At 37.1% G+C, this 12,815-nt stretch overlaps 1 protein-coding gene across 5 annotated transcripts; it reads left to right on the top strand.

The window, feature by feature from the left end:
* The first annotated feature begins 4,809 nt into the window (after window positions 1-4,809).
* Window positions 4,810-7,131, top strand: LOC122669274 (protein indeterminate-domain 11). 5 transcript variants are annotated; one of them, XM_043866004.1, is made up of 5 exons: window positions 4,821-4,838; window positions 4,891-5,099; window positions 5,213-5,609; window positions 5,926-6,306; window positions 6,337-7,131. In XM_043866004.1, exons 2-5 carry the CDS (start codon window positions 4,901-4,903, stop codon window positions 6,812-6,814), a joined length of 1,455 nt encoding a protein of 484 aa, XP_043721939.1. In that variant the 5' UTR covers window positions 4,821-4,838; window positions 4,891-4,900; the 3' UTR covers window positions 6,815-7,131. The 5 variants fall into 5 exon arrangements, with proteins under 5 accessions (XP_043721938.1, XP_043721939.1, XP_043721937.1 ...); XM_043866005.1 differs by having other exon boundaries at window positions 4,823-4,838; window positions 4,891-5,009; window positions 5,055-5,099; window positions 5,926-7,131; XM_043866006.1 differs by having other exon boundaries at window positions 4,823-4,843; window positions 4,891-4,970; window positions 5,043-5,099; window positions 5,926-7,131.
* The last annotated feature ends 5,684 nt before the right edge of the window (window positions 7,132-12,815 follow it).

The raw sequence follows: 12,815 nt of genomic DNA, 5'->3' as shown, positions 1-12,815 counted from the left end.
GGGCAAAACTGGCCATTGAATTGCCTTATCAAGTGCTATCCGTATCAATGAAGTTCTCTTTTCACAATATATTGTTAGGGAAGTAGTTTTCTGTCGGGGAGTGTGGCATATATTAACACTCTCATCTCTCTTCTCTTCAAAAGAAGGGGGGGTAGAGGTGTCTTTTTATATCGAAAGGAGAGATAGATTGATGGAAGTGCGGATCCGGCCAGATCTTCTACGGCGTGCTGCCCGTAGCGGTCTGAGTAGCGCAGCGCAATGACCACCTTACCCTAGATTGGGCAAGGCGCTCGAGCAGGGGTAAGGTGGACACTGTGCGTAGCCTTGTGTCTGCTCCACTCAAGCCGCTACGAGCAGCGTGCCGCAGAGGATGAGCATTTTGTGAGTGAAAATCACTCAACAAGGTCTGGAGAACATCAAGAGAGAGAATGTCTGTGGATGGTCGGATAAGAATCTAGATCCTATGCCATTTTTTTAAGTGGTTTGCAAGACTTATTTTTACATATTATATATATATATATATATATATATCTTTTTATGAAAAATGTTTAGTCGTGTTTTGTGGATTCCGATCACATACACAGACATACACTCTAATATGGACATTTACTATAGAAGGGGGTTTGGCAATATTTAATTATATGCCCTAGATTTCATAACGATTATGTCTATTAATGGAGGGTTGGTACATAATAAAAGGTTATTATGTGGATTTTCTAATCAAAACAATTGATTTATTTAATTTAATGGATTTGATGTAATTATTTAATTGTCTATTAAAATTAAAATAAATAATTAACTTTCCTTTTTAGATTATATTTCTTCCCTAATTTGATGCACGCTAGGAACGAGAATTCAAGTCGACATGAGGAGAGAGAATCAGATTCTCACACAGAGTACCGGGGACTAACTAAGTCCCACAATCATATAAAACCGCACCTAGGGGAGTGAACCGCATCTGGGCGACTCTAGCTGGCTCCCCTCCCCATTGGCCGATTCCTCTCTCTCCTCTCTTGCTCTATTCTCTTGTTCTCTTGCTCCCTACTCTGAGATCTTGAGAATTTTAGTGTTTGGTAAAACCTTAGTCTTTTGGACAATGGATTTGATATTCGTGGGAAGATTGGCGGTTGACTTGAAGATCTTCGTTACACCAAAGTGAATTGATCATGAAATTTTTTCCAGTGTATTCGTTCGAAGAAGAACCATCTAGAGGAGGGACAACTCTTGAGGCTCTATAGATTAGAAAATCTATTTGATTTTATTTAAGAAAATTTTTGTATGGTAATCTTGAATGCGAAAGAGCCCGAATCAATATATTCCATTGCATATTCAAGTATGAGATGGTTTTCTTTTTTCATGTGATGATGGAAAGAGATGTTCTTGAAATCTTTAATCAAATAAACCTTTATTCAAGTGATCCCAGCAATAGAAACAAATGAGGCCATAGTGACAAAATTTTATTCTTTACATATATGAACCCATGTAAGATTTTTTTTTTTTTTGGGGGTAAAACCATGCACAAGAAACTACAGTACAAGGAGGATATATCACGTGGTTTACCATTTCCATTTCTTACAGTGCATTAATAAATATTTTGTTTTTCGTTCTTTCCAACTCCCCTCCCCCTGAGTGAGAGCTTTATGATATGTGAGTTTAAAATTTTGGATGAATCAGGGTTGATGAGCTGGGAGCGCATATTGGTGAAGCTGAAGCCCATTAAAGAAATCTCGTTATTGAAGAATGAAACAAGAAAATGACAAGAAAATTGATTTTTAAGTTCCTTCTTTTCTTTTTGTTTCTGGAGGGAACCAAACTCATCGAAACACATGAACATACCCACTAAGACTGTTTTTTTTTGTTTTTTTTTTAAATTTCTTTTTTGATAAACCCCACTAAGACAGTGTTAACTCTACATAGAAATATTTTTGTTAAATTAGTATTCTATCATTCATGTAGGGATGTAAACGGATCGGATTTGGCTCGGATAGTGCTATATCCACATCCATATTCGATTAGTTTTCGAACGGATTCAAATAGTGCTAAACGGATACAGACACGGATACGGATTGGATATTTTATCCGTTTACATGTAAATATAGCTTTTCAGATAGCTATAGTCTATCCGTATCTGTTTAGCTTTCGGACGGAATCGAATAGTGCTCAATGGATACGGACACGGATACGGAAACATATTTTGACTATTCATTTATATATATATATATATTTATTTTTTTTTATTTTTTTTTTTTTATTATTTTTTTTTTTGGGTTAAAAGATCATTTGTATTAAACAGAAAAGAAAATAAGATACAAGAAACCTGGCCAGAGCCAGAAACAAACTACAGACTTAGCCTAAAGAAATCCTCCCTTCAACAAGCGAAAATCATTGAAGAGAGGAAAAAAAAACAAGGCTAACAAAACCGAAATCTCGGTTTATGGAGGGCATCAATCACTAGCTTATCTTGAATAGAGGAAGGGAGATCCACCATCAAAGAAGAAACTCTACGTTTTGCCTCAAATTTGGCCAGAACATCTGCAATAGGATTCGCCTCTCTGAAACAATGAGAGATTTTCCAATGAATGTCTTCCAGAAAAGAGAGAAGCTTTCACCATCTTTGCCGAACAAACTAGGGAATAGTCCCTTTAGAAGCAAGAACCTCTACTGCAGCTGAATCGCACTCAATTCATAAATGAGAAACACGCAACATCTTGGCAAATTCAAGGCCCAACACCAAGGCATAGAATTCCTCCTCAAAGTTTATCATGACTCCTAGGAAACTTCTAAAATTGAAGATCACTTTAGTATTATGATCCCTAAAAATACCACCTGCACCAACTCATCCTAGATTTCCCAAGGAGCATCCATCAATATTAAGTTTCAACCAAGGTAGGGGGGGGGGAGCCCAAAACACCTCCAATAAAAACCCGGGCAAGTGGGGATGATAGTGAAGCCTCAAAGCTCTTGCCTGAATTAATTCGACAATAGAGCAAATGCAATGGGAAGAGGTTGAAGATGGAGAACTAAGTTCTCACTAAATAAGGTGCCAGACCTGATGGTCGGATCCCAATTTTTCATTAAAATGACGATGGTTACATTCCAATTAGATAAAAAAAGGAACCAAAACCAAATTAACCAGCCATGCGATTTTAAGAGAAACAACAGAAGCTTTCCTTTTCCACCAGGAACACATCTTAGAGAACAATGGAAACTGCTGTCATCCCACACCAAAAGAAGAAGCAAAAGCAGACCATAACGATCGAGCAAAAATACACTCCACAAACAAATGGTGAAGTGATTACAAGATAAAATTCACGAACCCCAATTCCTAAAAATAAAAATGGGAAAAAGGTTGGCATAAAATGGTTTTACTTTATGGTATTTACGTCGATATCGCTCACAGACAATATCGATACTGATGTCTTGGTGGTATCAACCTGTATCAGGCTGATTTCAGATCAAAAACTCATGTTTTTTTTGTTTTTTAAAAAAAATAGATCCACTTTTTTATTGTATGGGTCTATACACAATGGTATGTGATACATGAGCCGCTCTCTCATAAGTTTCTCTTTTCTTCTCATTTAATGATATGAAGTTTTTATACAAACGCACATTCTTTAAAATCCTTTCCACTCTAAACATGCGTGATGCCAATACTAGGGCTAAGTCTAAAAATTCTTTGCAACGATTTCAATTTTACTCTTTCATATGTTTTGAAGCATGCAAATGGTAAGTTTGACAAGTTGACTAGAAATGAATGGGCTTGAATGAATTGATGGATGGGAAAACCCTGTTTCAAATGCTGCCCATAGCCTCAGAACTCCAAAAGTCCACCTTGACTTGACACATAATGGAATGTTATTAATTCTAAGAGCACAACTTTGTTATGAATAGTGAGATAGTGAGAGAATAAAAAGAGGGTAAAAAGATCAGAATTGTTATCCATGAACATTAAATCTTCTGAATTCAATCAATGAATCAATCATGTTGGTGTAAATGCAGAAAGTTGAAGAGAGATTACTTTAACTCTACTCCCTGCCCATGATGTAAAAAAATAAATTAATTAAATCAACATCTTATCATTCTTTTTCTCCCTCTCAAGGCTCTGCAAATCATTCTCTCTTTTAACTTGGTTCCTTTTTTTCTACTTTTTAAGAGAAGGGAAAGGTGGGTTTGATTAATCAAAGATTTTAAAATGATTTAAAATGTACATTGAGAAAAGCAAAATAAAATTAAAAAAAAGAAGAGATTTTTCTAGGTTTGGGAAGGGAACAAAGGAAAAGACAGAAAGTGGGACGTCAGAGTAGCCTATTGGGTTGTCTTGGGTTGTGGTTTGGGGTATGGTATTGAAGGGGTGGTGGATTATTGAGAGATCCTTTCTCGTCCACATCTCTCTCTCTCTCTCTCTCTCTCTCTTTTGGACATTCATGATTGATTTTGCAATTTCCCTTCTGGGTCTTCCATCTTGTTTGATGTTCTAAGAATTGGGGTCTGGTTTTATTGTTCCTGTTTATGTGTTTTTTGAGTTTTCTTGCAATGAACAAAGCAAGGTTGCTGCTGAAACATGAAGAGAAGAAGAAGATGGGGCAATTGTAAGGGTTTGATGCAGTTCCTCTTAGCTCTTTTCTTTCTTTGAGCTTTCTCTTCTATATATTTCCTAGAGAAAATTAATTCCATCTCTTGGGTTTGAAGTAAAATAAACAAGAGATCAATCATGTTTACCTCTCTTTTGTGTAATATAGCCTTTCTAGAATTGGGTTTTTTCCTTCTGATCTAAAAAGTTTATGAAGAAGTAAAGCCTAGAGATTCTGTTATCAGCCTCCAATTAAACCCTAGAAGAACATATATATATATATATATATATATATATATATATATATATATATATATATATATATATAAGATGATGACTAAGGGCTTGATGCTCCAACAACACCCAGCTGTGGAAGAGAATATGTCTAATTTGACATCTGCTTCTGGAGAAGCAAGTGTTTCTTCTGGCAATAGAACTGAAACAGGTTCCATGTACCCACATCAGTCTTTTCCTTCAGCAAATCAAACTCCAGTGGTGAAGAAGAAGAGAAATCTTCCAGGCAAGCCAGGTCTCAAATTAATTTCTGTAACTCCAAATTTCAATGGTGATTGATTGATTATATAAGTTCAATTGGTCTAATTAGTTTAATTTTATTTTTTCTTGCTGGGGTTCTTGAATCAGACCCAGATGCAGAAGTGATAGCTTTATCTCCTAAAACTCTCATGGCCACAAATCGATTTGTCTGTGAGATTTGTAATAAAGGATTCCAGAGAGATCAGAACCTTCAGCTTCATAGAAGAGGACATAATCTTCCATGGAAGCTAAAACAAAGAACAAGCAAAGAGATAAGGAAGAGGGTTTATGTATGCCCAGAAACTACATGTGTTCATCATGACCCTTCAAGAGCTCTTGGAGACCTCACTGGGATCAAGAAGCACTTTTGCAGAAAGCATGGAGAGAAGAAGTGGAAATGTGACAAGTGTTCTAAGCGTTATGCAGTTCAATCAGATTGGAAAGCTCACTCCAAGACTTGTGGCACAAGAGAGTATAGATGTGATTGTGGAACCCTTTTCTCAAGGTAATTAAAACAAACAGATCATCCTCAATTTTATACGCTTTTTTTATTTTCAAGACCATACCTCAATAGATGAACTCCACCAAACTCAAATTTTCTGTCTCATAGGGAGAGAGAGAGAGAGAGAGAGTGGGTAGCCATAGGAACCTTTAATCTTAACAGCTACCATGCCTTTTGTCCACTGGGAAAAACATAGCCTGAAAATAGAAAGTGAAAGGAACAAAAACAGAGAGAATACTTTTTTACTGTTTTATCTCTTTGTGATGGTTTGCTTTTCCTTGGTTTTTAGTGTTTGTTTGTTTGATTTTTGGTCTGGCAGGAGAGATAGTTTCATAACTCACAGAGCCTTCTGTGATGCTTTGGCAGAAGAGAGTGCAAGAACAATCTCAGTAAACCCACTTCTCTCATCCTCTCAAACAATTGGTACTTCAACGTCACACATAAATCTGCAAACTCAATTCAATACTCATCATGATCTTCAAGCATTCTCCATGAAAAGAGAAGAACAACATCAGCCACATTTCAATCTTAGATCAGATATACCTCCATGGTTATCTGGTCCACTACCACCTATTGAAAACCCTAACCCTAACCCTACCCTTAGGCCTTCTCTCTCCCATTACCATCCAACACCCTCTCCATGCATGTCAGCCACAGCATTACTACAGAAAGCAGCTCAAATGGGTTCAACTATGAGTAAACCTTCATCATCTTCTTCTGTGACTCTTATACCCCACCAAGCTCACATGTCTACTAATACTGGTTTCGACCTGGGTTTGTCTTCACGTGAAGATATGGAAAGTGGGTTTGTTTATGGATTGGGTCCTTTTGGGGACAAAGCTGGTGGTGTTGCAGGAGGAGCAGAAGCTGATCCTTCTCTACTTCAAGATATGATGCGTTCTCTCTCTTCTGCAAGTGGGTTAGATGGTTCTTCTTTTGGAGATGGGTTTGGTGGGATGTTGGCTTCAAAGAGAGATGAACATGAAACTCTCTCAAACTCAAAGACAAGAACATCATCTAGTAGACCTGATGAAGGTGGTGGTGGTGGTAGTGGTAGTGGTGGAGCTGATCATGGATTGACTAGAGATTTCTTGGGTCTTAGAACCATCTCTCATAGAGACATTTTCAATATAGCTGGATTTGATCAATGCATGAGTTCTTCTGCACATGATCAACAAACTCAGAATCGTAGACAGTGGCAGGGTTAGCTTCCTCTAAATGTTACTTGTTTTGTTTTTTTTTTTTTCTTCTTTTTATATGTTTTTTTATTTTGTCCTATTCGTTTTCCCTCCCCCTCCCTATTATTCATCACCCTTGTGTTTAATCTTTACTCCTCGACATTTATTCTCTCTTTTTGGTCTTCCCCGAGGGGGAACCTTATATATAAACCTAATATTTATTCTCTCTCTCTCTCTCTCTCTCTCTCTCTCTCTCTCTCTCTCTCTCTCTCTAGTTTATCTCTGTAATTCATTAATGGCTATATATATAATAAGAAAACTTGCAAGGGAAACCCTAGCATTCTCCACCTTTGTGGTAGAAGACAGTGGTGGTGGTTTTAGTTGTTTATTTGTTTGAGCTAGTCTTGTTGGTCACTCCTAGCTTTTCAATTATTTGTTTTTTTTTTTTTTTTTTTTTGCTTCTGTATAAGCGTACAGTACTTTGTGGTGCACACAGGCACTGATCAGGACCACAGGATCATTTGGACCACATTATACATGATTCCCAAGTTCATTTAGACTGGATTTGTCCAAATATTTGGTAAAATATCTTAGTATTAGTAATATGATATATATGGTGCAGTAATGATGTTGGGAAGACACCTCTTCCAAAAGAAAAAAATATATGTTTTTTTACCCTTTAGAATGTCTTTGATTAGGATTACAGTGAAGCAATGTGAAATTTGAAAGACAACAACAAAACTTATCAATGAGGTGACTGGTGAGAGGTAAAATTGATGTAAATTGATGTGGATGCTCCGACTATAAGTATAACAGCGACAAGATGTCGCCCCTTTTTGAACCAATTGGTTTTAAGATGGAAGCTTAATATGGTATCAAAGCGGGTACATTGGGCCTACGTCGATGATGGGCCCTGCTCCACCCACGAAGACAGAGCCCAGAAGGCCTGCACATAAGGGGGAGTATTGAGGTAATCCCACACAGGCTGTGTGTGCTCCGACTATTAAGTATATATAAGAACCACAAGAGGCCACCCCAACCACTTTGAACCAATTTTGTTTTGAGATAGAACCTTAATAATTGAAGAAAATCCCAAGCACTGACCATGGTAGGACTTAGGAGATGGAAAACAACTCGATCTCATTCTGAAGATCAATACTTTGGGTAGTATTTCAGTAAAAAATATTAGTTATTTTAGGTAAAATATTGCTCAAAAAGAAAAAAGAAATACATGACAATAAAAACTTATATTATATCCAACCACATGGAAAATTGATTTTCAAAGAGAATTTAATTGATATCAATTCACTTCCAACCAAACAGGCCCTTGAAAAACCCAAGTGCTCTATTGGGCTTGTTGGATGATTTGCATGTACTAAGATTTTTAATTTCTTACTTATCTAATTCTTCCCAAGCCCAATACGATTAAATATATTTATATTAATTGAACCTAAGCGGAATTCAATCTAAAAGTAAAACTCTGAATATGCATTGGTGAGAGATGTTATAAAGTAGAGGATATACCGATTGGGTAGGGTAGGGTGGTCAAAGCATAGGATGCTCTCATGAAAGATTCTTGAAATGAGATATGTGGGAAAGTAAGCATTAGCTAGAGATAGATAGATGCTGTTTAACTTATTTATATATAAGAAAAAAGAGCCTGGAGATGCTATATGACACCCTTGTGTGGGGGTGAAAGTGCGATTCGATCCCGAGGAGGATCAGTTATGTTCCATAAAAGAGGAGGTGATGGTCTACCTTTCTTTTGCATTTTGGGGATCTGCCCTTTGTACCTTTCACTGTGAATATGAGAATCCCATCATCCCACCCTTTGAATTTCTTCTGTTTCAAAAGCAAAACAAGTATGAGACAGAGAGAGAGTGAGAATAGGTGCTTTTCACAAAAAACTCTTTAAAGAGTCAAACCCTGAAAGAGCTTTAAAGGCCGGCTGGTGTCATTAGAAGCAAATGTCTGAGGAGTAATGGAATTATCACCTTCAATTCATGGGTACTTCCAATTTCTCTAATAGGGGGAGTGGATCTCACCTTGAGCAGTGTTTTCAGGCAGGGATAGGATGGTCATTTCCATCTCATGTGAAGAATTAAAAAAATTGAAGGAAACAGCGAATTGGAGGGATAACGATTCGATGTTTCCCAGTGTTGCGACAAATTCTGACTCTAACAGCAGTCCGCCTGGTCGGATCATCCTGCATAGGCAAACCATAAGAAAGATATATATATATATATATGGGCATGTCCAAATGCAATTGCAATCTGATCACTCGGCTCCATATAAACCATAGCCAACGACTGATCTCCCATTTTGTTCGGGATGGAGCTTGTGGGGAACGTACTGTAATGATATCTAGCTGAAACCCTAAATTATTCTTCTCAATGTCTATTACTTTAAGACTCCAATAAAGAGTTTCTTCTACTAAGTTGCTTATATATATTCTCTATCAATCACACATCGAATGTGAGTAAGAATAATTTTGTCCATAAACTTCAAGATACTTAATTTCATCTAGCATGACCCTTATATAAAGAGGTCGGATTACAAAGGGAGAAGGAAACCTAACTAAATCAGGAAACGAAATATTATGAAAAATAAAATAGAAAACTAATATCCTGAAATCGCACACCAAACTTTGAAGGTTACGTGCATAAATCCTTTAAACACGCGAATTTGGATCCAAAAAATCAATTCAGAACAGGTACGTAAGAGTGGTTTGCTGGAGGATCTGGTCATTACTTCTTGTGAGCTATGATCAACGTTTAAGAGGAGTTCTTCCTCCATAATTACTCCACCAGTAGTGGAAGGGAATGTTTTTTTTAGGAATTCTTTGAGGAGTATATCGTAAGAAAGAGTAAACACCTTAGAATAACTTGATCGAATTATGTGACAATAGCTCAGCTATATATATGGGCATATCCAAATGCAATTGCAATCTGATCACTCCGCGCTATATAAACTGAGTTTGGTTTTTCTACACGTACCAATAGGTGAATGTATATTGAGAGCCAATCATATTTTAATTTTGTTTCCATTCATAGGTGGGACCGTAGCTGAAGGAAAACCATTTCCAATTTTATATGAATATGATTTTACTTTTGTTCCTTTAAATCTCTTACAACCAGGCAAAGCCAAAGTGTAGTGTTTCATGTCAGTTGAGATAAATACTCAATTATCATCTAATCAACTATTATTTGCCTATCTATGACAAGCCTTACATGGCTGCATGCCGCGCTAGTAAGATTTAACAAAAAAAATAATAATTATAGTCATGGTTAGTTTTCCATCATTTTTTTTTTTTAAATAAAGAATTTCTTGAAGATTAAAAGGAGGCAAACAAGCCTAAAGACTGACTAAAAGCAAAGAAAGCTAAAGTTTAAAAAGGGGGAACTCAATCCTAAAACATATTGACGAGGGCAACAAGCCACTCACTCACCCAAGAGAAATAATAAAATAAAACTACGAGGGATCTGTGAGGCGCACCGAGGGGGTTCTTATCCTATTCCATTATGCTCATTCCAGTTTTAACTATATCTCTCTCAGAAAAGTAATTAGAGCATCATTGATACACCAATTATGTTGTTAAGTTCCATTTCATCATAAACTAATCTAATCAAGATTTGTACACTTTATGATAGATGAAAGATCCACGAATCAGCAAGCAGTCCACTTCCATTTTAGGTCTGACTACGATCCAAATTTCTCCTACAATGAAGCCCAGTAAAAAAAAAACAGGCCCACTTAATTGGGCCGGAAATATGTAAGTCCAAGCAGAATGTCTCAAGCCATAAGGTATATATGGGAGAGGATTCTCTTCACGAGCTACCATTGTTGGGGGAGAGAGATAAACTCCCACGCTACACCAATGTTGGTGTAAGGAATGACATCATTCACATGGAACCTGCATGTTCAGGATAGGAGAGAGAAAATAATTTTAAAAACTGTATGTAAGAACGCGTACGATACATTGACTACCTGGAAACTTTTTCTTGGTATCTATAGATGTGTTTCTTTCTTTCTTTTTCTTTTTCTTTTTTATTTTTTATTTTCTTTTAAAATGTCCTTTTGATGCCATACTTTTGACAAGTTTTGTAATATCTTGTTGGACCGAGTTTCTCTACACTGCGGGTGCGGAGATTCTCATCGATCCCATCAATACCATCCGATGACATTACGGAGGGGCATTTTTAACTTCGTCGATCGGGGTGGGAGTGTAAGGATGACCCTAGGTGCATATCCAATGTTTCAAAAATGGAAATCAAAACAATTGACTCGGATCAATTCTGGATGTTCCGGATTGGATCGTTGGATTTTCAGATTTGAGAATTGATTCTAGGGCTTTTGGGACCGATTCAAACCAATTTGGCTCGGAATCAATAAGGACCGATTCGACTACGATTTCAATTTTTAAAATCATGGGTTCTATCACATGGTCACATCACTGGTGGAGAAGAGATTCTCACTGGTTAAGGCCGGAAAACTCTTGCCTATCTTGTTTACATTTAGTACATTGGAATTGTCCTTTTCCAGGTTTTCCTTTTTATATTCTGAAATTTGCTCTATTTTACCCCTCTAACTTGTATAACCCCTTTCATTAGAAGATGGTTAGTACATCTGGCAGAGATAGCAAGGTCATTAGAGATACCTATTAAGGGTCTACTCATCTTAACAATCTGAACACAACAAATTTTTTTAAGAAAGAGTGTATATCCCACAAACTAGAAAAGAGTTCTCATGGCCAAGTCGACAAGTCCTCTATAAGTCATCGTACCACGTCCTCACAATCCGTCCAGATCTTCACTTCCCAGTTAGTCAAGTGTTCGGTGAGCTTTAGGCTTGAGAGAATTCCTTTTATCTTTGCTTCCTGCGCTGTCCCTGTGAAACCAAAATCCATACATGCAAAAATAAAGGACTGATTTCCCCTTTTTATCAAGGGATTCCAACGGCACTGCCGACTCCCTCTCTAGGAAGGCCCTGTCTTGTGAGGCCGAGACAAGTTGGCCACTTTCTACTCCCTGGCTGTTTGATCTTTGTAATTCAGATGCTTTGCGCAAGGCCCATATAAATGAATAAGTTTACTTTTTACCAAAAAAAAAATTAAAATAAAGGACTGATTTAAAATTGCAATGCAGGCCCATCCTGCTTTTCCAAAATCGGCCAAGAAGCTGCCATCACATATTAAAGTCAAAACTCCATGTCTTTTTTCATCCAAGTATGTCTGCATTGATAATTTTGGGGTAGATGGTAAAACCTCAGGTTCAGGGTTAAGGTTGGAGGATGGAAATAGTTTCAAGTCTATAATCCATTGGTTGATGTTGATCATGATTGGAGTTGTGAAAGTGGCATTGATTTCTGGTGATCCAGATAAAATAATATACAGAAAACTGAAAGAAAATTTTGTTTTTACGATTGAGGAAAATTCGATGAGAAGAGCAAGTTGCGTAAGAGATCAAGTAGAGATGAATCTTGAAGATTTTCAGTTCTTAACCCCAAAGGTCTTGCTGCCCAAATGTGCTTTGAGAAAGGGCATGATAAGAAAAGGTGCCATGACGTTTCGTGTGCAGCATTACAAAGAATGCACATGTTATCTATGTTGAGGAATCTATGAAGAATGTCCATTGTTGGTATTCCTTTGCCATTGGCCATAAGTTCCCAACTAATGCTCCCATTGATGAAGCCTTGGTGGTTAGCACCTATTTTATATCTCAAGTAGTGTAGGATAGATCCAATGCTTAAGCATATAGAATTTTGCCCAGGCAACCAGACTTTAAGGGTGATACTTCTATTTCCTTCTTGCTTTGGTTGAAATAAAACTCAATTAAATTTGGCACTCCCTTCTTCCCACTACTATGCACTTTCCCATAGCCCCTTAAGAGTAAATGATTTGTTTTTTTCCTTTGGAATTAAGACTCTAGAGGATTGAAATTTGACACGTGAACAAAGGACCTAAGGGTCTATCAACCATAAAATTTGGATTCATTTAATCTGCCATAAGACAATTGTTAAACTTAAAAGTACG

This window comes from Telopea speciosissima, chromosome 7, assembly GCF_018873765.1.
Source record: "Telopea speciosissima isolate NSW1024214 ecotype Mountain lineage chromosome 7, Tspe_v1, whole genome shotgun sequence".
Lineage (NCBI taxonomy): Eukaryota > Viridiplantae > Streptophyta > Magnoliopsida > Proteales > Proteaceae > Telopea > Telopea speciosissima.
This window is presented reverse-complemented; position numbering and strand designations above follow the sequence as displayed.

Bases quoted from the DNA above. Each gene is read 5' to 3' on its own strand.
- LOC122669274 (XM_043866003.1), top strand. From the start codon at position 4,901: ATGATGACTAAGGGCTTGATGCTCCAACAACACCCAGCTGTGGAAGAG. The intron at 5,100-5,212 runs GTCTCAAATTAA...TTCTTGAATCAG, and splicing joins AAATCTTCCAGGCAAGCCAG to ACCCAGATGCAGAAGTGATA. The intron at 5,610-5,925 runs GTAATTAAAACA...TTGGTCTGGCAG, and splicing joins TGTGGAACCCTTTTCTCAAG to GAGAGATAGTTTCATAACTC.